Raw genomic sequence first — 24039 nt, 5'->3', positions numbered from 1 at the left:
GAGAAAACGTCAACTTTGCGTTGCTAACTTGAAGCGCAAATATTTATTTTGGATAGCGATTGGCGAAAAAAGTTATTTTAATCTGAACTGAACGCGTGAGAACTAGATGAGAGTAAAAGCAAAAAGTATAAATTGGGAGTACGTATCAAATGCCCGGTTCGGTTGCACAAAAGTCAAATTAATCGGCCATCACTTGATGGTCCGTCAAAAATTGATGGCTTGTTAATTTTGATTACGTTGCACAAAACAATTTGCACATGTTTTAATCGTTCATCATATGATGCTCCGTTAATCATCCATTAGCAAAAAACCAATTTGGCAACAAGGCCTTACGCCTTGAATTTGTCATTTGATACACATTTGACAGCCTGATTTTTTTTATTAATATTGTGTTTTCTCAGACTTTGGGTTTTACTCGGTGCTTTATTTGACGATTTAACTTGTGTTCTTTCGGCTTCAAAAAGTTCTGTTTGGTGTAGACAATTTATGGTGCCAGAAATGGTGTTTGTGGTATTGTGTTGATTTGTTAACTCTAGTGATTTGAGTTTATGGAAAATTTCTAGACCCAAACAGTGCAAGATGCGAAATTGGCATTGTGAAATTTTGACGTGTTCGCAAACTCTCCAGTTTTCTTTTTTCGGGGGTTTTTGCCTTGCCACTAAGTGCCAAGGGGGTAGGGACCAAGAAGCGATTCCTGAAGGCGAAACAAGAGAATAGCCTTAAGGGTAGATGAAGTTAGGGCGTAAAGAAATCTACAGTTGTTTATTACCACAATCAATAAACCTTGATTTGAACATTGGGATTTTATTGCAACTAAAACTAATAAAGTTTTTGCATTTTTTTTTTGTTAAGTTATTCGAACTGTTGGACAATGCTGTTTAAAAGTGAATCATGCGCATTGGCACATTGGGAAGCAATAAAGTGTTATTGGTTAAAAATGAGTTATTCCTCGAATTGTTTCATTGAACAAACGATACAAATTCATGTATGAGCGCGTTGTGTTGTGACTTTCTGTGACAACCCTACAAATGTTCTACAAAAGACAAAAAAATCAAAAACGCAAAAAAAATTCTGTTTGTGCACTGAGAGATTCGATTAGTTGCGTTTTGGTGCAATTCTATCTCTGGTTTTTATTTAAACTAAAGCGCTTTTTACACTCATGATTAACCAACATCTCAAACACATCCTCAGGATCTCTGATTTTCTGCACATAACCATTCTCATCCAACAAAATAAATTCAAGGTTTTCTTCTTTAATTCTTATTATTGTCTTAGATAATGGTTCAGTTTAGTTAATAAAATTTTATCAAAAACACCGTAAATTCTCAAACAAGTGTTAAAGACGGTTAATCAGAGATTAATCGCCCGTCGTTCGGCCATCAAATTGATGATTCGTTAATTACTGATTAACTAGACATTTGCGTTGATTTGCGTTTGTGCAACGGAAAACAGAGTTAATCAACGATTAATTGACAATTATCGTTGACTCGTTGACGTTCATCAAATATTTGATGAGAGATTAATCAGCCGTCAACGGTGTTTTGTGTTGCACAAATTTTTTGATGGACGATTAACGCTTTGTTAATGCCCAATTATCTTTTGTGCAACCGGGCAATGGTTTTTAGTCTTGTTCTATTTGAAAGTGCGTCTAATTCTCACCCTATAAAAACGTTCTCTCTAGTATTTACCGAACTAATAAATAAATAAATAATTTTTCAACCATTTGTCCATGAGTCGTCCTCCTTTTCCTTGAATTAGCCGAATATGAAGCCCTGGTCCGCAGTCCTTAATCAGGTCATTAGGCATCCTGCCGACGCGCCGCGACGCAGAATCGTAGCCGCGTCGGCATCGACCTCACCATCGTACAACTGCAGTGCGGTTCAAAACCACGGTCATGTTGGAGCAGAAGTGAGGCTTGTTCCGACATGACACCGCCAAAATCCGGTGTGTGATAACCGAAAAACCTAACCAATTCAATCACGAGTCTTCCACTAAACCATGTGAATAATTATCAAAATCCGAGCCGACAAATCAGATAGATCCTAGTAAAATGAATGGAGCGTTCATATCATGAGGTTGCGGAGGCGCAAGAGACCGGAAGAGAGCGCGTGGAGGGCCGTTCGCAGGTGCGTCGTCTTCTTCACCACCATCTGCATTGTGCCGGTGCTGTTGGTGCTCATTGTCACCACAGATAGCTACATGAGACCGGTCAAACAAACTCCCTATCACAGGCCGCAGGTTAGTATCTCTCTAATAAAAAACGGTTTCACCAATATTGGTTAAATTTAATAAACAGTTGTTACTATGATTATAACAATCGTTTCTGTGAATTTATTCTACTAATAAATAATGTAACTGAGGTTGGTGAAACCGACCCTAAATGAAATTTATTATAGTAACTAATAATGTATGTTGTTATCATGTCATGGCCAAAAGTCCATGATAACATGGTGATAAGGCCACGGCCATGTGTTTAAACATTTTTATTAATGCAAAAATTGTACCCAACTAGGTTTTATTGCAAAGCTGAGGACGCGTCGCAATGTAAACACATGATAAAATGGTAATCAAAAAAATATATTGCGTTCAAAGAGTAGGTTTTGAAATAATTATTATTAGTAACGAGGTGACTCGAATTATAAAAATATGCAACAATTAGAACATAAGTGGGTGAACTGGAAAATAAAACAAATACTAGAGTCATACTAAAATAGTTAAATAATAGTAGGTATGTAAAAAATTTCCATAGGGAATAAATGAACTTTTTAAGGGGTTCAGTCCATATTTAATCCCTAGGGAGTAAATGACCCACTTTAGTATCTGTAGACAGAAACTAATAGTATATTTATTATACAGGCTGTTCCGTCTAAATCCCACAATATTGGTGGTTCTAATAATGATAGTATCTGAAAATTTTTATTCAACCATATTCTCTTAGCTCCTGCTCAATGAAAATATTTTCAAGATGGTGACACTTTCGACTATACTTCCTTATTTTTAAATAAAAAGTTATGATATTTTTTCTCGTATAGGTATTAATAATGTTGTTGCTTATTCCATAGATACGGGTAGAATTAGTACACCTTTATTCTACAATTGGTTACTATAGCACATTATGTGATTAAATTATTTTTTATCTTACTAATAGAATAAAATGACCATTCTCAATGTACCTATAAAAAAAGAAGCATAAATAGTAGTTTAATATACAATTAAAGAAAAGATGGCATTATCTGCTCGTGAATCCTTCTTTTCTTTACTTTTATAATAAGCTATTATTTATGCTTCTTTGGATTACTAAAGGTATTTTAAGGTAGTTTTCATAAGCTGTCCTTATACCTAAATTTAGCCGTTTACGAAATATTTAGGGTTTCCAATTTTTTTTGGATTTGCACCTTCCAGTTCAAAAATCGCTAACTCTGCCATTTTTTAAAATTTGGTTCCTCCCGACAGTAAAAAATTTTGGTATGTTGTAGCGTTGTAGCAGCTAGTGAACGGTAAAGGATTAACGATGCCAATTATAACAATTATTTGGTACTGGAAATTAAGTGATTGATTGGGTGTGAAAGCTTTCATTCTTATTCTAAAAGTAGTTTTGTAACTTTGCAACTTTTTTTTAAGTTTAAACTACAGACTGATCCAGAAATACTCAGTACAGATTTAAAAGTATTTGTGCTCGTAATATGCAACATTGCAACCAAATTCGATTTTTCTTGATAATTATTTTTTGTACATACAACCCCACAAGATTAAATTGTTAAATTGTTGTTAACTGGGAGCGTACTCAATTGGTATCTTTAAAAATTTAAGTCCAGTGTTGCCAACAGACTCAGTATTTCTGGATCAATCTGTACGTCTAAACGTACCCGTTATTTCCTATGTTCAATTTGAAAAAAATACCGTAGGGGGTCAAAGCAAAAAAAAACAACAAACCATGGTTTCTCTCGACGTTGTTCATGCACGAATAATAGTTTCGTAATTATTTATTAGTAAGTTAGGACAAAATAATGTAATCGGCTTATAAAAAAAATGTTGCCCTTGTAGCCTTAAAGAAGCCCTAAACTTTAGTAGTAATATGTAGATAAAAAAAAACAAAATAAACTGCACCTTGTCTGCAATTCCAACAATTAATCAAATTATAAGCTAAAAAATCATTGTTAAATTCACAATTGATTGTTCACAATGAAGATTTTATACAACCTTATTTGATTGAAAGGTATAAAAAAGGATCAATAAATGGTCAACAATTTGCAAGTGTCGTTTATTATATTTATTTCCCTTGTGAATATTGGAAATAAAATTGTTTCCTTCTCTGGTCTGTGTAATGTAAATAATTACGAGTACAGCTAATGCAGTCAAGCTACCACAGATGCCGCGGTAATCGCTGATAACTTCGGCAGGAACTCGGCTATTAATAAGGGTACTGCAGGTAAAGAAGTAACCGCCGGGAGGAACTCGGATACGCCTGAAAAACTATGCAAAAATAGCTGTGGTTAGTAAGAAATAGAAGAAAATTAAGAAAATAATAAAAAATAAATAAGAAAATTATCACAAATAGGTATAGGGAATGCGAATAGAGATCAATACAGAAAAAAATTCTCCTCCATCTTATCCTCCAAAATTGGGACATTCCATTTGAAAAACTTCTTTTCCAATTTTAAACACATTGGAGAACAGGTATAGGCTTTCTCAATTAATTCTCCAAATATGATTGCGAAATCTCTACAGATAATAGAGTTACCGATTTTTTAAGTGGCAGATGCATATCCAAAAATTTTCAAAAAATCTTAAATATCTCAAAAACAATTAAACTTAAGTAGAGAGAAGGCTGATAAAAACTTCCTTAAATAACTCAACTAATCCAAAAACGCAGTGATAAACATAGCTTCCCTTTTAAGAAAGTTGACAGGGACTTCCGGTATAACCGAAAGTGAAGCCATTTTAAAAATATTTTCATTACGCAGAACTTAACGGATTATGGCTGGGTACCAAGTTTCAATGGGACGAGTCGAATTGGTTCCCAAATTTTGTAATCCTCTCTAATTATAGTCGAATTGGTTCACGGGGATGGTCGAATTGGTTCCCGTCGGTCAGGTAGGCAGATAATCAGATTAAAGTATTATGATAACAGAAATAGCGTTTATAAGTGTATGAACAAATTTACAAGTTCCAAAACGTTCAAAAACAAATCGTATTTTAACAATTTAAAGGGTGTGGCTAAATATTACTTCGAGTATTCAAGTACTTCCAAAACGATGGAGAAGTCGCATAGAACATAATGGGTACTATGTCGAAAAATGTTAAAATTATATTTGTAATTTGTCTCCATTTTGATGCTTTAATAGTATTAATAGACATATTAACGAACGCAACGTCATCAAGTGAGATGTCTTAATAGTCATTACTTGACAAAAGATTTTACGAAATTTACAGGAGAGCATTGGGCTTAAAAACTTACATTCTCCTTTTTTTAAATAATCAGTTAGCCATGAATAAATGAAAATTGTTGTTGGATTTTGTGCTAAGAAAATAATTATTTGAACATGTCTACCAGCTTTGAATCTAAAATATTAACATATATTTGGCTTAATCCTTTTTACCTACCTGCTCATACGGGAACCAATTCTACCATCACCTTTTACAGAATTATACTTATAGAGATTATTGGGAACCAATTCGACCACGACCGTTTCAATAAATATCTTCATTAGAACTTTCAATACTTCTAATGTGCGGTTTAGACGGAACACTCTGTTTAAGGGTCTAAAGTGCAGCATTTAATCTCAATCAAGGGATTTAGGCACTTTGGTCCCGAAGTGTCTACGCGTTTTTTTTGCACTTCAAAACTATTTCTTTTGCACTTCCGGGACTAAAATAGATATTTTACTTTCTGTCTACAGAGACTAAACTGGGTCATTTATTTCCTAGGGATTAAATATGGACAGTTACACCCCCTAGACGAGAGAGTTCATTTATTCCCTATGGAATAAATGACCCACTTTATTAGTCCCTGTTTACAAGTATCAACTTTACCAACTGACACAAAATTCCCTAGATGACAAAATTTTTTTTTTAATTAAAATAAGAAAAAAGAGGGGCGCAAAATATAAAAATAGCATAAGATACTCGTTTTATGAGGGTTCTGGCGCACTCATCCCATATTCGTGCGCCAAATCAACCCTTATAAAACTTGTTTTTTAATTTACTATTTTGAAATTTGCTGCCATTTTAATGCCTTAATAAGCATCTTAAAACACTCAACGTCATCAAGTGCGATGTCATAATAGTGATTTTTTGACAAAACATTTTACCAAAGCGAAAAACGCTTATTACAGTAATAAAAACTGCTTCTCTGTATCTGCTCTCTAACTCAAGTTATTTCAGTTTAAAGTTTGAATTATGACGTGATAACGGCTTTTCGAGCATTGGGTCCAATTTTAAAATCCAATTGTTTTTGACCTTATAAGTGATTGACGAATTTATCAAAACTTAACAAAATTTCTTAGATCTTTTTGCACAGTTCAAGACAAAATATGTTTTAGTTTTTGGTGATTGAGAGGGTGTGATAAAAGAGTTCTGTGGCGGTTATGACGTCACTATTTTTTTCTTTCCAAGCGATTACCTCGCTTATTTTTCATCGTAGGAATTATTGAAAAGAATTTACTGGTATGAAACAAACGATATTATTAATTTAGGTGAAAATATAAAACAGGTAAAATAAGTTGCCAAGGTCTTTAACAAAAACTATATGCGAATAAAGTTTTTGAACCCCCCGCTTTGAAACTGACATTTGACGCATGCAATTGACATCTAGAAATCAGAAAATAAATTTTCAACATTTTTCGGTCAAAATGTTTAGGTCAATTCAAAAAATATTGTAAATTCTTTCGTCGAAATAATTTTCTAGTACTTGGTTGTGATTTGTGATTAATGATTAGGTATATTTTCCGGTAATTTTCACAAATTTAGGATCATCACGAAATACAGGGTTTCACATAATTTTCCGAGGCCTGCGCCAGTAAAATGTCACCAACAATACATATTCCTTTACAAACCCGATTACAATTTTGAAAAATTGGAGTCTTCTCTAGCTTGTTCACCCCTTCAAAAAAATACAGTGTTTTTAGTTAGTTAGTGATTAAGATTAATAGATTATAAGCTGTTTCAAAATAATAAAAACGCCAACGTCGCCTTTTACCGAATTATTTTTTTAAATAAGATTAATAAAACTGTAAAATAGTTATTACTTATTAATGATTAGATCTTTCATTGAACGAATAAATTACATTGACTATTATTTTTTGGGTAGTAATAAAACGATCAGTAATAAATTCGATTTTGATCAGTAAAAAATAATAAATGATCAGTATTTAATTCATTTTTGCACAGTAAAAAACTTAAATGGCAAGTAAATCACGCACAGTATTTTATTAAAACTTGCCGAGTGAAAAAAATTGCATATGCACAGTATCTAGTTTCAGTTTGTACAGTTTAAATAATAAACGCTCAGCAGCTTCGCCTCAGCGACCTAAAAGAAAATATACCCCTCGAAAATGTAAAACTCGAAACGTGGAACAATAGTTTTTATGGAGCTACAGCGACCTAGCAGTGGTCGCCTGCGACCTAAAAAGAAACATATCCCTCGAACGATCAATCTCGAAAACGTAAAATTCGAAATGTGGAATTCTACACTCTCTAGTTTTGAGATGCTATTATTTTTACTTTGCATCTATAATTTTTACTTTGCATTTATTATTTTTACTACGCAATTATTATTTTTACTGTGTAATTATTATTTTTACTGTGCATTTATTATATTTACTGATCAAAAATACTTGTGGCTTGAATAAAATACTGTGCATTTAATTTGTACCGTTATTTTTCTAAAGTGCATGAATAATTTATAACAGCTAATTTTGAGAGAATATGCGACGTTGGCGTTTTCATAGTTTTGCAACAGCTGATTGTACCTAACCTAACACATTCATGCCGTCTCTTGATAGAGCAACTGATAATTGTTCCGTCAAATAATGACTATTATATATAACATCACACTTGATGACGTTGCGTGCTTTAAGATGTCTATTAAAATATCAAAATGGCGGCAAATTACAAAAAAGTTATTTTAGTCACGAGTTTTATTAATCACAATCGAAGCGTAGCGGAGTGCGTGTTCTGTAATAGTAGTTTATTATACAAATAAAGAAAAGTTGTTCATTGTCCGTGAGAGATGGGTTCAGAAAGGAATCACGAGCAGATAATGCCAACTTTTCTTTAAGTGTATAATACAACGTTTTCTTTTATATACATCGAGATATTTTTGTTAAATTTTTTCTAAAATAGAATAAAAAATCACCAAATAGAATAAAAAGATCACCAAACGACTACTTTATTCTATCGAATTTTTGTTGAATGGCTTTAACTGAAGAAATTTATTAACTAGGTGTATTGCTCACCCCAAATCCGGGTACGTAACGTAAATATAATTTCTCAATTTTCCCTTTTAAGGCGATATGAACTAATTTTTTATCCGATTTTGACACTGACAATTTGTTTATAAAAAAACAGACCATAACTAAATGAAATAATGTACCATAGTAACCACTTGTAAAATAAAGGTGTACTACCTCTACTCGTATATATGGAATAAGCAACAACATTAATAATACCTATAAGAGAAACTACTATTTTTATACTTTTATACATTACGAATACTTGTACCAAATATCATGAATTTCTAGCCTCGTCTGGGTTCCCTCAACATAGAAACATTCACAAATTTCTAAATTATTCAGTAATGCAACCTAAACTTTAACGCCACATCAAGTCATCTTGTTTAGAAATTTAATTACACACATCGTGTAAATTAACAGATTATCGTGAACACACATTTAATAGAGTTATAATAACATTGTTTTCAACATCGGTGACATTAGAGAGTAACAAACTTCCGACATCTTTTTTAATTTTTGACACACATAACATTAGTTATTTCTTGTAGTTAACACGCCCTCGTGTTTAAACATTCTTGCGTGGATAAAATGCGACTAAAACACAAATGCAATACAACGTTTTATCCACAATCACCACATTAACAAAATGGAATTAATTGAAGTTAAATTAAAATATGGCAAAAGTGGACTAAAGTTACTTTCTCTTATAGGTATTACTCGTAAAAATTTTGTTGGTTATTTCATAGATATGAGTAGAGGTAGTACACCTTTATTCTACAAGTGGTTACGATGGCACATTATTTCATTTAGTTAGTGAACAAATTTAACAAAAATTTCTTAATGTACCTATAAGAGAAAACGTTGTATTATACACGTAAAGAAAAGTTGGCATTATTTGCTCGTGCTCCGCACTCGGTTCAGAAACACATCACTCGCAGATAATGAACAACTTTTTTTACTTGTATAATAAACTACCATTATTCCACTAGTGGATAATAACTAATAAGTCACTTATATGCTCCATAAATGTGGATAAAACTCCAATTATAAAATATGATTGTGAAAAAATTAAATTTGTACATCCATTAGACACGTTTATAGTTGTACGCACGCCCTTTTATCAAACAAAAACAAATTTCCATTTACTCGTATTACATTTACACAAAACTTATCCCCACCACAGCTTTAGTTACCGACATTTTGTTAAAGTAGACCATAACAAATAGAAACTTCCGCCTAAAACGATTCTTACTGATCTTCATTGTATGGGATAGGTCCATAATGATTTCCTTACATTTGTGACGAATTCATTTATTTCGAACATAATTAAACCTAGATTAAAACATTTTCTAGTTCGACAGCGTGGAGCACCTCGAGCCCAACCTCCAGAACCTAACTGGCGTGGAAAAGCGCCTCGAACGTCGCCGCCTACACTTGCAAAAAGCTTGTAAATTACTGGGTTTGAACGTTCCTGGCAATGATTCCCTTCACAAACCCAACCCTTGGGAATTTCTCATCGACACCAAACACAATCTCGTGTGGTGCAATGTTTTCAAAGCTGCGAGCACCTCGTGGATGTACAACTTCAACATTCTTGCAGGGTTAGTCTCTCCGCCCTTAAAAATATTTAAACTCATCTCTTTTGTGTCCACACAGGTACTCTCCATATTTTCTCAAAAAGAGTAAAGTGGTGCCTCTTAGCTTGGCCCGGCAGAAGTATCCTCGGCCGTCTCTTCCGTTTTTAAAAAAAGCGTTCAATAATTCAGTTTCATTTTTAATAACACGACATCCACTGGAGAGACTCTTATCAGCCTACAGAGACAAGCTAATGTTCGCTCTGCCTCACACGCACCACAGAAAATTGGGGAACGAGATCATCGTTAAATACCGAGCGAAAGTGAAGGTAAGCCACAATGAAAAAAACTCTTTTTAAACAATTTACTTTTTAAAACAAATAACTGATAAATGAAGTATTCTCACAATAAAAAAATTAGTAGGTATCAGCTGTTTCAAAACTATAAAAACGCTAACGTCGCATTTTACCAAATTATTTTTTTAAATAAGATTGATAAAATTGTAAAATAATTATTAACGATTTCTAATTAAAAGTATAAATTACATAAGCTATTGTTTTTTTTGAAATGCATAAATAATTCCGTCCTGGAACCTATTAGAAGGGTGGCAGCTCAAAGTTTGGTTGAATAATTGTACACTGCATTGCTGTTACTGCAATGAATTTGTTTGCATATCGTTTACTGTATAGACAACATCCTAGTGACATGATTTTTAAACGTCCTGGGTGCGAACTTAATAGAAATTGACCTCTTTGCAAAAGAAGAAAACACACTGCTAGGACTTTGGAAAATAAAGTTCGTGTAATAGATTACATAACACAGAACCAACAGGCATCAGCCAGACTTCAGTTGTATTTTGAGGGAAAATAAATTTCATCCTTATCATGTGCTGCTAGTACAAAAATTTAAGAAAACTGAATTTGAACGCAGATTAGAGTTTTGTCTCTTTATCAGAACACAAATACAAGTTGACAACAACTTTCTTCAGAAAATTTTATGCAGTGATGAATCTCAATTTTCTAACAACGATAGTGCACAATTGCCATTACTATGCTCAGAAAAATCATTTTGGACGCTTTTTTTCGGTAAAAGTCATTTTTATGTGTTCCTGTTTCTTGTTGTAATTTATGATTTTGAGAAAACTGTTTACCTACCTTTAGTGTTTCGTTCTTTCTTCATTTTGTATTCGCGTTTACACCGAAAAGACTTCTCTACTTTCTCTATCATTTCGCGAGAACTCAATGACACAAATGATCATTCTCTATGCTGATGTCAGAGTGACATAAGGTGATAGATAACTTGGATTCAACACGCCGACGCGCTCTCAACACCCTACCATCGGCTCACAGTATTACAAAATACCATCAACCATTGTGGTCCTAAGCTATATAACAAGATCCCAGACACGATAAAAAAAACTGGCTCCAACTCTATTTGAAAGGAAAGTCAGAGAGGCACTACTGGCAATGGGTTATTATACCATCAAGAATTCCTGGATGACCCTCCAGACATAAAATAAATTTCACGAGATAGGTGCGTCGCGACGTCCCGGCTACCCATCGTTGTCCCAGCATAGTTTAGACTACCCGTACCAAAGTATGCAAGAATGCAGCGTCTCATCATATGTCCGGTTTTCGTCGAAGGAAGCGTCGTGGTGTTTTTAACGAGCGCTGTGAAAAACCTGGTCACTGAAAGAACTGTCCCAATATTGCGGCGGCCCTAGTCGATAAAATTGTGACTTAAAAAGTGAACTTGTGATTAAATTGTGATTAGTTGGCAAAAATTTATGTAAATATTAAAGTAGTAAATACTTAATCGTTGCATAGTAATTATTATATATTATTATTATAGAATATTTGTTGTGTTATTTGTTCTAAATTTGACGTGTGTACAAGATTAACACTAAAAAAAAGATGAAGAGATTAAAACAACTTGCAAATCATAATTTAAATTGGATCAAAGGCGTAAATGAATTATGTTTTTTGGGTTGCATCGGTAGATCATCAGGCTCTTTATTTTTTTTGAATCACCCTGTATAGTCATTGCCAATAGAAACAAATTTTAATGTGATATTTGATGCCTTTTTTGCCTTTTCTGAAAGGCACTGGCTAAACGACCGCCGGCTGTACTCTTAGTTAATACTAAAAAAAATACTAAAAAGATATGATATAAATACATTGATATTTATTTATTATTTTTTTTATTTAAAATACCAAATACCGCCGAAATTTTGTCATACTTAACTCCAAGTCTAATTATTCCAATATAAACTTTTTTTGCAAAAAAATTAAGTTGATGTGGTAATCATCCTGTGATTGCAGTCTTTGTAAAGAAAAAGTGTTTGAAGATAGGTTGCTACTTATTTATTAAGCATAACTTATTAAAAACAAAATTTTTTTGTTAAAGGTACATCGAGAAATTTTCGTTAAATTTTTTCACGGATAAAATAAAAAAAATCACTAAATGGCTACTTTATTCTATAGTGGCAGTCAGCTCGATTTGCGTGTGCGTCATCAATTTCATTTTTTCATTACCAACACAAATCTATAAAAAATTATCAAAAACAATGCAAATTTAAACAACTAAGGGGTATCTAAGGGTGGTATCCTTGAACATTAATTTACATGTGCACTTCGACAACACCGTCAAGTGTCACGAATTTGTCAACCTGACATTGACAGTAAATTATAGACGTCGTCGCATGGTTGTCGAAAGTGTTATCGTTTTAATCGCAAGTATTTTCCGTTCGTTTATTGTGTTTTGTGATTTGCGTTTCGTTAGGTTTTTGATTCTGCGTTTATTAGTTCTTGTTTTGTGAATCTGTATTTTTTGTATCAACTCATAATTTAAACACTTCGTAACCTCAAAAAATATTTGATAGTTTGTCACCGTTATGACCCTCTATGTAAACGTAGTGACAGAAATGTCAGATGACGCACACGCAAACGGAGCTGAGCGCTACCATATAGAATTTTTGTTGTATGGCTTTAATTGAAAAAATTTATATAACTAGGTGTACTGCTCACCCCAAATCCGGGTACGTAATGAAAATCTAATTTCCCAATTTATAATAATAATAATAATAATAATAATAATAATAATAATAATAATTTATTCGTTCATCTTATCTGAATACACAGAAACTAAACACGTCACGTATGGATACTAATTAGGATATTATAATATAATTAGAAATAATAAATATAAACATATCAAGTTAAACAGATAACAAAAAGGAGAAAAATTACATAAAAAAGGTATAAATTACGAATAGAGCGACAGCTAGATCGCGAGGGAACTAGATAAAAATTTATTTATACTATAATAACATTCATTTATAAGGTACCTTTTAATAACGGTTTTAAAAGCATTTAATTTAAGAGACTTTGTGTTTGGACTAAGCTTATTATAAAGATTGAAGTTTAATGTATTTCTAACGGCACTGCTACTCTTGAAACGGGGTGGCAGAAGTAGTTGTGCTGATCGTGTGTAATGATTATGAAAGTCTGCATGTTTATTGAAATTATGGGATGATTGGTGGATTTCAAGCAAAGAGAAATAAATATATATTGAAGCAAGTGTCATTATGTTAAATTTTAGAAACCACGGTCTACTAGAATCATAGCGGCTAATGTTAGCTATGACCCTAATTGCTCTTTTCTGAATTTTAAAGATTTTATTACCGTGAGAGCCATTACCCCAAAAAGTCATTCCATAGGTTCAATGTGAGTGAAAAATTGAATGGTATGCAGTTAATAAGCATTCTAAACTTAAAACTTTCTTTAATTGTCTGATGAGATAAACTTGACCAGATAGTTTTTGGCATAGGCTTTCAATGTGAGAACTCCACACTTTAGAGCTTCATCCACAACTACACCTAGAAGTTTAGCATGGTGGCCAGTTATATTATTACTGTTAAAAGAAAAGTCAATATGCTGGGTCTTATCTGAATTTACCACCAAGAAGTTTGATGCGAACCACGACGTTGGTTTGTCTGTCAAAGTTTGCCTGCTTTAGTTAAAGGGAAGTTTTATCTTTACCTGATACTATAAAGGTTGTGTCATCAGCATAAAGAACACTTTTAAAAGGAAGTAAATAATTACAAAGGTCATTTAAATATATTATAAATAAAACAGGCACAAGTACGGAACCCTGAGGTACGCCGTGAGGATTTATACACATATCTGATTTATTGCCACCTATTGTAACCATCTGTTTTCTGTTACTTAGATATGATTTAACAAAATTGTTGGGTTTGCCTCTAATTCCGTAAATCTCTAGTTTTTGGATAAGCAGGTCGTTATTCACACTATCAAAAGCCTTACTAAGGTCTAACAATGTTGCAGCCATGAGTTTACCTTCCTCAATACCCTGAATTATTTCATTAACAACGTTGCTGACTGCTTGGATGGTGGAGCAGCCTTTTCTGAATCCAAATTGAGCTTTATGTAGCACATTTAACGTGTCAAAGTAATTCACTAATTTGTTCTTAATGACAATTTCAATTATCTTACCAAAAATGGGAACAATGGAGACTGGTCGATAGTTATCTGGGTTATCAGTGTTGCCTTTTTTAAAAATAGGTATAACTTTTGTACGTTTAAAAATTTCGGGGAAAATGCCAGTTGAGAAACAGTTATTAACAGTGTGAGGAAATTTTATGGGCGAAGGTTAGTGCATGGGCGCGCGCTTGCAGTCAGATAAACCTTTAAATCGAAATGTTGTGGAACAGCTTGCATTGTTGATATAAGTTACGAAAGAGTATTAAAAAATGTTTAGACAAAGAATTTTTTGTTTCAACCCTCGCGAAGGGGCTGAAAAGACGTTTTAGCTAAAAATTTGCAAACACCTAAAATTGGACACATTTTGCGTTTACCGTTTTTTTTGCAAACAAATTTTCAATAAATGCAGATTTATACGTAGTTTAACAAGGTTGAGTTTTGATAAAGGGAAACCAAAAAAATTACATTTTCTTGTAACGTTGCATGATTGTGTAGTGAAATTTTCGAGATGCGAGAAAGTTTTTTAATTTAAAAAATAGACTCCCACATAATCGACACGAAATAAAGCTAATACTTGAAATAAATTTTTGGTGCAAAAATCATTTCGTTATCTGTAAGACTCACCAAGTTATTGCAATTTAAAATTACTGCAAAATGCGCCTGAGGTGAAACCGAACAGTATTTCCCTCTGAAGCGTGTTCATCGCCTTTGATAACATTTCGAGAGCTAAAAATCGTAATTCGTAAATAATTAAAAAATAATTAATGTCACTTATCTATTAATATTTTACCTTTACTTTTAACCGCCCTAACTCTCTGTTAGTTTTAATAATATCTAAAAAGTCAAAAGAACATTTTTATCTCATGTACTTATTTAAAAAGCATAAAAGTGACCCAGTAGAACTGAATTACGAAATTGTAATTCATTTCAAAGTATTCTTTGGTGTGAAATTAATATTTTTTTAATTATTTACCATTTTTAGCCCTTGAAATGTTTTCAACCACACCACGTTTCAAAGGGAAATACGCTGCGATTTCACCTCTAGCACATTTTGTAGATAACTAAATAAACCTTCTTTAAAGTCCTTTTTAAAAAAATATACAAATCGTAACGTTTCTGACGAATCAACCGGTAACATTAATAGTACAAAACCCCTAGTAAACTACGCCAATGCACGCGCTATAACGGACCATTTCATCGATAAATATGAACATCGCGAGAGCCCTACAACGAGTCAGCTGATCGGTTGTGGCCTCATGGCCACCCCATAAAATTTCCTCACACTGGTTATTAATCAGTGAAGTAAGTAGAGGTGTTAAAATGTCTTTGCTTAATTTTATAACTTTAGCATTAATGCCAAATATGTCGCATGTTCCAGAGTTGCTCAGATTATTTATGGCTGTCAAAACTTCCTCCTCACCCACAGGGTCAAGGAAAAATGATTTTCTAAAATTATGAGGTGACGAAACCAATTCGAGCGGATTCAAGTTGACCGGCGGTAGTGTTTGAGTTAATTTAGATGCAATAGAACAAAAGTGTGAATTTAACTAATTACTATCTATGTCGCAATGAGCTTTATTATTATTTTTAATTTCACTGTTAATAAGTTTCCAGGCGGTTTTGCTTTTATTAATTTAATAAATTAATAATTAATATATAAAAAGAAATACTAAAGAAGAACAAAATTGACAAAAATTGAGACAATGAATTCTCACAAAACTTTATAATTTACGAAGAAAAATAATCTAGTAGTTTGATCTTTACAGTTTTAGTTTGGAAATTATTGAAGAAAATATCTAAATCTATTGTAATATTATTATATAATTTAAAACATTTAAAAAGTGGAGAATTCAGGTGACGAAAGGTATTAGGGGTGGAAAAATAAAATGTAAGAGGATTTCGGTTGTTAGCTCTAGGTACTACAATATTCACTTGATCCAGAAGATCAGAGCTGATAATCTCACTACATAAAAGTTTTTGCAGAAAAATAATACATAGAACATTTCTCCTAGTTAATAAAATGCTTTCATTTACTTTTTTTAAAAGATCACTTTGATCATAGTGGATATCTATTATAAATTTTAAAATATAAGTATTTACAAAATTTTCTTAAAATATTTTCCAAAACATTTACATAAAACTGGTAGAACGGACATCAAACAACACAACAATTTTCAAGCTTAAAAGCTTAACAAGCTTAAGAGCATAAAATAAAGTTTTAATGCAAGATACATTAGTAAATTCATTTGTATTTCTACATATAAAGCCCAGCGTACTTTAATGCACCACTAGTTAGCTGAATAATATGAGGTGTAAAGGTAAAACCACTATCCACAACTATGCCTAAGTCCGTAATTTTATTGCACGTTTAAGTACGGTACCATTTATATTATAATAAATGTTAATCAAATTAGATTTTCTAGCAAATATGATTTTTTTACATTTTTTAATGTTCAACTCTAATCGATTATAATGGCACCACGAGTTTAAGACATCAATATTATTTTGTAATTCTAGACAATTTTCATAAGATTTAATAGTGTGTGCAATTTTTAGATCATCTGCATGTATAAATATTTTATTCTTTTATTCATATCCCTGATAACATCATTAAATTTAATAAATAAAAGCGGACCTTGACTATAACCTTGCACAACTCCACTTTTAGCACAAAATAACTCCGATTTGAAACTTCCATACTCAACAAATTGTTCCCTACCGATAATCATTGACTGTATTAACATTAGCAGTTGATCACAAAAGCCAATATGCTTCAATTTCTTCAATAATATACAATGATTCACTCTATCAAACGCTTTCGTCATATCTGTATAAATCGCATCCACCTGTAAACATATGTATTCAGGTGGACAATATGTAAACAGATACTATGAAAATGAAAGAGTAAAATATAAGGTTAAGTATGACAATTTTTCGGCGATATTTAACATTTTAAATAGAGAATACCGCCGATCGACGGCATCCATCGATAAATTCATATTAAACCACGGAGAATAACGATTTAATTCAAAATTCCTCCGGCTTTTTATACGTGCGGCGATAATGCCTCCGAACGACGATCTTTTTAGTATAAATTAAGAATACCAGCGACGGTTGTTTAGCCAGTGCCTTTCTAAAAAACACAACATTTTCAACTTCATTCACGTGGTTCGTTTTTAGCCAATTAAATCAATCTTATATCGGGAATTTTATACTTAATATGTTTTCGGTAATTTTTGAAGGATAGATTTTTTGGACTTGACATCTTGACTTGACATCCCATACAAGAGTTCGATAAACTGGAATATTATTCCCAGTCTTGTAATAGTTATTAGTTTCGATTATTTTTTGGTTTTTTTTTAGAATTTTTTGCTAAATTTTTCATAACACATACTTACATATCCTGTCTTGGAATAATTTAGTGGTTATGTTCTATAAACGTCAGAAAAAAATCTCTTTCATTTATAATAACAATACACATCCTGTAAAAATTACGGGTAAATACAGGGTGATTCAGATAAGATAAAGAACTTGACGATTTGGCGATGCAACCCAAAAAACGTATTTCATTTACGCCTTTGATCCAATTTAAATTAGGATTTGCAAGTTGAATTCAAGTTATCTATTGTCTTATGTTACTCTAACATTAGCGCAGAAAAGTCATTAGTGTCATTCTGTTTTCGCGGAACCTTGGATGTGTGACCGGAAATGTAATGCCAAAAACATCGCAACTAACTCGTCTTTCGGAGGAGACGTTAAGCCGTTGGTCCCGGTCACTACTAGTTAGTGGTCGTTAGGTCAGGTCAGAGGCTGTAGATGCGACCTAAAAACTGTGGCACTTGGGTGATGGCATTACCACCATACGCATATTTATTTATTTATTTTTTTTTGCGGAATGATAAAGAAAGTTTAGAGAAGTCTTTTTGACGAAACTCCAATACAAAATGTATGAAAAAATGTAACATTAAAGGTTGGCAAACAGTTTTATTCTAAATCATAACTGGCAACGATAAACAAGGGAGACAAAAATATTCTTAACGAAGAAGGTGTTCAAAATGCTGGCCTCCTGCTTGTTCGCAAGCCGCTACTCTATTGAGGAAAGACCTTCGAACACGCTGTAAAAGTTCCGGCGAAACATTGTGGATTGCGTTGGTTATGCGTTCCTGTAGCTCTTCGAGGGTGTCAAAGAGTGTTGCATACACTTGTTCCTTTACAGCACCCCATAAAAAAAGTCTAATGGAATCATGTCCGAATTACGGGGGAATTACTCTACCAATCCACTGATTATTATAAATATGGTCCAGATACTGCCTATCATGTCTATAATAATGTGGGGGTACTTCATCATGTTGAAACCATAAACCACGATAGACAGCCAATGGTAAGTTTTCCAAAATTGACCCTAATATGTTTTGCAAAAAAATTAAGTAGATTTCACCCGTCAAATTTTCTTGGAAGAAAAAAGGTCCAATTATGCGGTCCCCGAAGATGCCACACCAAACATTTACCGAAACAATTCGTTGGAAACGTGCTTCACGTATCCACAGAGGATTTTCTTGAGCATACCAATGGCAGTTGTGCTTGTTAACGCTACCATTGTTACAAAATTTGGCTTCGTGACTCAATAAAATTTTCTGAACAAAATTATTGTCAATCTGCATTTGTGTTCTGATAAAATGACAAAAATCTAATCTTCGTTCGAAATCAGTTTCTTGTACTAACTGCACATGATACGGATGAAATTTATTTTCCCTCAGAATGTATTGTATTGTATAGTAAAGCTGTCAGATAGTTCGGTTTTAGAACTCAGAGACAGTTCAGTTGTTCCTGGATTGTGTGTGAATAAAGTGTACTTCATTAGTGAAGTGTTATTCTTTCACATTCTACATAAATATCACCATCAATTATAGTAAGATAAAGTAATACTAAATGAAATAGTCTGCCCTAGTAACCACTTGTAGAACAAATAATACCTATAAGAGAAATAGGAGTTTAATATACAAGTAAAGAAAAATTGTTCATTATCTGTGAGTGATGGGTTTCTGAAACTCGTGCTCTGCACTCGTTTCAGAAAGGAATCACGAGCAGATAATGTCAACTTTTCTTTAAGTGGATAATACAACGTTTTCTCTTATAGGTACATCGAAAAATTTTTGTTTAATTCTTTTGCCGATAGAATAAAAAAATCACCAAACAGAATAAAAAATTACCAAATGGCTACTTTATTCTATCGAATTTATGTTGTATGGCTTTAATTGAAAAAAATTATTAACTAGGTGTATTGCTCACCCCAAATCCGAGTACGTAATTAAATCTAATTTCTCAATTTTCCTTTTTAAGGCGATATGAACCAAAGCCTATTCCAAATCTGGAGGCGAACTGGCATTGTCAAAAATAACTGAATTTTGGCATTAAACATATGTTTACTATTGAAAAAAAAATGCCCATAGCCGTTGTAATAAAATGTCTTTCAAACCCACTGTTAGTCTTATAATATTAAATTATAAGGATAAGGATAAAGAATAATGAACAAATTATTATTAATATTAGTAACATTTCAATGTATCTCAAAATGTATTATTGTCAAAATGACAACTAAGTAAATTTTAGAGAAAAAAATGCACGTTCCTGTATTTCATTATCTTAACTAAGTGGGTACATTGCAAGAGTTTTTAAGTCACTGTCAGTTCGCCACCAGATATGGAACAACTTCTACTTTTATACCCGATTTGGACACTGACAATTGTTTATAAAAAAACAGACCATAACTAAATGAAATAATATACCATAGTAACCACGTGTAGAATAAAGGTGCACTACCTCTACTCGTATATATGGAATAAGCAACAACATACCTATAAGAGAAAAAATATAATAGTGTTACAGCCATGAAAATTGGTATTTAGGCTTTAGTATTTTTGAAAAATCAGCCCCTGGGGGGTTAAACGGGGTGGTAAAATTTAAATTAAAATCTATAATTTTAAAAATTATATTCATGCAAATTGGTACTTGGATTTTCGGGTAAAGGTGAAAAATGCGGATATAAGACTTTTAGAATTTCCATCCTTAAGGCCCAATTAGCGCTTAAGCTTACGCTCATCTTGTACCTGCACTAGACTCAAAAACATACACTTTTCTGATTGTACAAATGACACTTATCAACTAAGCCTAGTTCAAATACAAAATTATTTGAGGGGTGACATTTGGACGTTTAAGCTTAGCTCAAGTAAGTTAATCCTGTCAATATACTCGCAACTTCCGATTTAAATAAAAATGAAACAATTATTATTTGGTGTTTTGACATACGATGAAGACATAGTAGAACTAATAAACATTACGCGTAGTAAAAGAGCCCGAAAAGTATTTCGACTTCAGGTAAATAATCATTTCATCAAATGGAGTAATAAAGAATTTATTAAAAGATTCCGTTTATCGATAAATGGAGTACATTTTGTGTTGCATCGCATTTCAGAAGAAATTGCACATCCAACTGAAAGGTAAATGCGTTCTATTATTATATGAAATTATTACTATATTACTATATGAAATCCATGAACTGTCGCCAGAAGCTAAAACTTGGTTATCTACCATAAAAGTTTTGTGATTTCTTCTATATACAATGTATTATAGTCCTTTTTTTCTGTCATACGAATGTATATACAGGGTGTCTCAGCTAAGACTCTCAAGCCTGATATCTCAGATATTTGTCAATGGATTTTTATGAAATTTAAAATGTAGATATTTTAGAAGATAAAGATTTAAATCCAATTAATGCAAGAATTCAAGTCTTAAAAACATAATTTTTACATACCTTTTTAAAATGTTAAGCCTTTTAAGACTTTTAACTCGTTCGTGGAAGACGTCTGTTTCGCGAGAAAAATGAGAAACAAACTGTTAAACGTGGGTACAGATGCAAAAGCATAGATCTCTATCAGACAAATGAGCACTACCAATGAATTTTGGTCAATCCTACTCGCAGAAACGTAACTGTCACGCAAGGGACATTTCACAATTACCTCTCATCTATATAAAGTTAAAAAACAATATTTTTGAGTTACTTTTGGTACAGGATGCTTTAATGGAGTGTTGTACTTGAAAGTAAAAGTTTTTGAAAATTGCAGATTCTGAAAGTAGAGACAAAATGATGTCTACTAATATCGGTCTAAGTTTTTTTAAATCGTTACTTTTTTAGTAATAATACAAAATTTGCGCTGTGACGTAAGCAATGTCTCGACTAATGATTCGTCAGTCTTTCGCTGCATACAATTAACGCTACGACCTACGTTTGGGCTGGTAAACGTCAAATACAAATGTTAAAAGTGTGAGTTGTCGATTGTGACTGTGTTGTGTGCTAATATTTTGCAGGAGTTTGTATTTTAGTAAAATGCCTGCTCCTGCAGCACATCTGAAGTCGTATGCAGAAATTAAGAAACAACATTGCATTCCTAATCTACAATTTTTCTATTAAAATTAAATTGGTTTCAGATCATGGCCTACTGTGGTTGACAGTTAAATACGCAAATTTTTTCCCTTTCCGAATATGTTTAAAAAAGTAAGGGGTGGTTAACGATTAAGGGATGAAACCTAAAATGTAACTAATGTTGGTTTTGAACTTCCTCCTCGCGATCCTAATCGACCTGTTTTTGCGTGAAGATAAGATTCGCTCAATGATAAAAGTTATTGAGACTGGCTCCTTTTGAAATGAAAGCATTGTACATTATCAAAAATTAAAATTATTTGTGAGATTTCCATTACATTAATTTTTGGTTAATGTTTGTTTTCGGCAGTACTTATGTCGTTCGTAACATTGCGATTTTACGCCACAACCTCGTTTTTGCAAGTTGATGCAGATTTTTCTGGAATTGACACTGCTATTGCTTGTAGAATTATGTATAGGGTTAACAATAAGGCTTTAGTTAGATTAGAAACCATTTTTATTAAGTTACCAATCACGTATCAAGAGATGCAAAGCAATAGCAGAGAATTTTACAACATCGCTCGATTTCCAAAATGCATTGATGCATTGGACTGCACTCAAGCTGAAATTTTTATAAATACATTTTTATAAATACAAAAGGTTTTTTTTTGATAATGTCCAGTGAATCCTGTGTGAATTTTCGAAACGACTTCAAAATTACATGAATTGACAACGCTAGACAGAGACAATTTATCATGTCAACTTGGGAATATCCGCTTAATTCCCAGTTCACGGGAGTGAAAATTGACTACCATTTGTACAATTGAACCGTGGTTTAAGTGAGCAGTTTACTGAACTATAACTCCCGTGAACCAAAGCTTAAACGCACAATGTAGAATCAGACCTGGTTGCTCAGTTCGAGCTTAAGCTTTTGCTTACGTAAAGCCGGTTTAAATTTTTAAATTTTGGGAATTAAATATAAAATTTTCTCATTTTTTAACTTTTATCTTTTAATTGTTACTAAAATTTTGCTTTATTTTTCTGAGTTTCAAAATAGTTGTGGACATGCGTGCGAAGCCGCGGGCGACTGCTTTTAATTCATTAGTTCCTAAATAATACAAAGAAAAGATTTTCTGGACTTGAATATTATTAAATTCACCTAGATAATTTAATTAATTTTATAAAACTAAATAGGCAGTTCAGCAAGTAAAGTAGTTCAGGAATATTTCATGTTTTACGCTTTTAACTAAAAAATTTATACTTCTTCAATTAAAGTACAAATACTATTCTCTGGTAATTTGAAACCTAAGAAGACGATTTCTATTTTACAAAAAAATTACCGTCTTTGTTCATTATTTACGATAAATTACATGCTAATAAAAGTCTGTTGTCTTTGAAAAAAAAAAGTAACTTCAAATTTTAGCACCAAAAGGGGTTCAAAGCCGAGAAGTGGCCCACATTTCCTGAATTTGTGCTTTACCTCCTCGATTGCGTCAAGCAAAGTCAAACTCTGGACATGCACTGGACTCCTATAGCTGAATTTTGCACACCCTGTATGTTCAATTTCGACATAATCGCGCATACTGAGACACTTCAAGAAGACCAACAGTACATCATCAAGAAGGCGCATCTTGAAGGATTGGTGGAACCCCAATGGAGGAACGCAGGCCATGGGACAACCGCTAGACAAGTCCGGAAATACTACTCCCAATTAACGCGGTCGCAAATTTTACAATTGTATCACATATATAGGTAAAAAAGTCGTTTGTTAAAATTTGCGTAAACCTATTGTTTGTTTTAGATACGACTTTGAATTGTTCAATTACTCGCTGAAAGGCTACTTAGAGTTAGGACAACTTGACGATGATCCGTCTACTCTACTCGCGGCCATCACACTCAAGGATTTTCCTCAGAGTAAAAACAAGCCGCGACTCTATTGAGCATTTTTTGCAATACTTTGAGATTGTGATACATAGACATACGTTTACGTTGTTTTTAACTTGTTATCAATTCTTGGCATTAGCACTGTTATATTGTGATAGGTAGGATGTTACTACACCTTAAATATAGATTTGCTTTATTTTGGTACTTAC

The 24039-nt window shown here is 32.8% G+C and overlaps 2 protein-coding genes across 9 annotated transcripts in view; one reads left to right on the top strand and one right to left on the bottom strand.

The window, feature by feature from the left end:
• The window catches only part of LOC103314287 (uncharacterized), a 132976-nt gene that overhangs the window by 31732 nt on the left and 77205 nt on the right, over positions 1-24039 (bottom strand). Inside the window, exon 5 of one of the 8 annotated variants that reach the window (XR_010333618.1) lies at positions 4256-4473. The exons of the other annotated variants lie outside the window; for them this stretch is intronic. The gene's annotated coding sequence lies outside the window, so the exon portion shown is untranslated. Of the gene's footprint in view, positions 1-4255; positions 4474-24039 lie in introns of those variants that run through there. 8 annotated transcript variants of the gene reach the window in all.
• Positions 1854-24038, top strand: LOC654881 (uncharacterized protein). The gene is made up of 5 exons (XM_961294.5): positions 1854-2238; positions 9807-10054; positions 10110-10356; positions 23370-23698; positions 23748-24038. Exons 1-5 carry the CDS (start codon positions 2071-2073, stop codon positions 23884-23886), a joined length of 1131 nt encoding a protein of 376 aa, XP_966387.2. The 5' UTR covers positions 1854-2070; the 3' UTR covers positions 23887-24038.

This window comes from Tribolium castaneum, chromosome 3, assembly GCF_031307605.1.
Source record: "Tribolium castaneum strain GA2 chromosome 3, icTriCast1.1, whole genome shotgun sequence".
NCBI classification, from domain to species: Eukaryota; Metazoa; Arthropoda; class Insecta; order Coleoptera; family Tenebrionidae; genus Tribolium; species Tribolium castaneum.
This window is presented reverse-complemented; position numbering and strand designations above follow the sequence as displayed.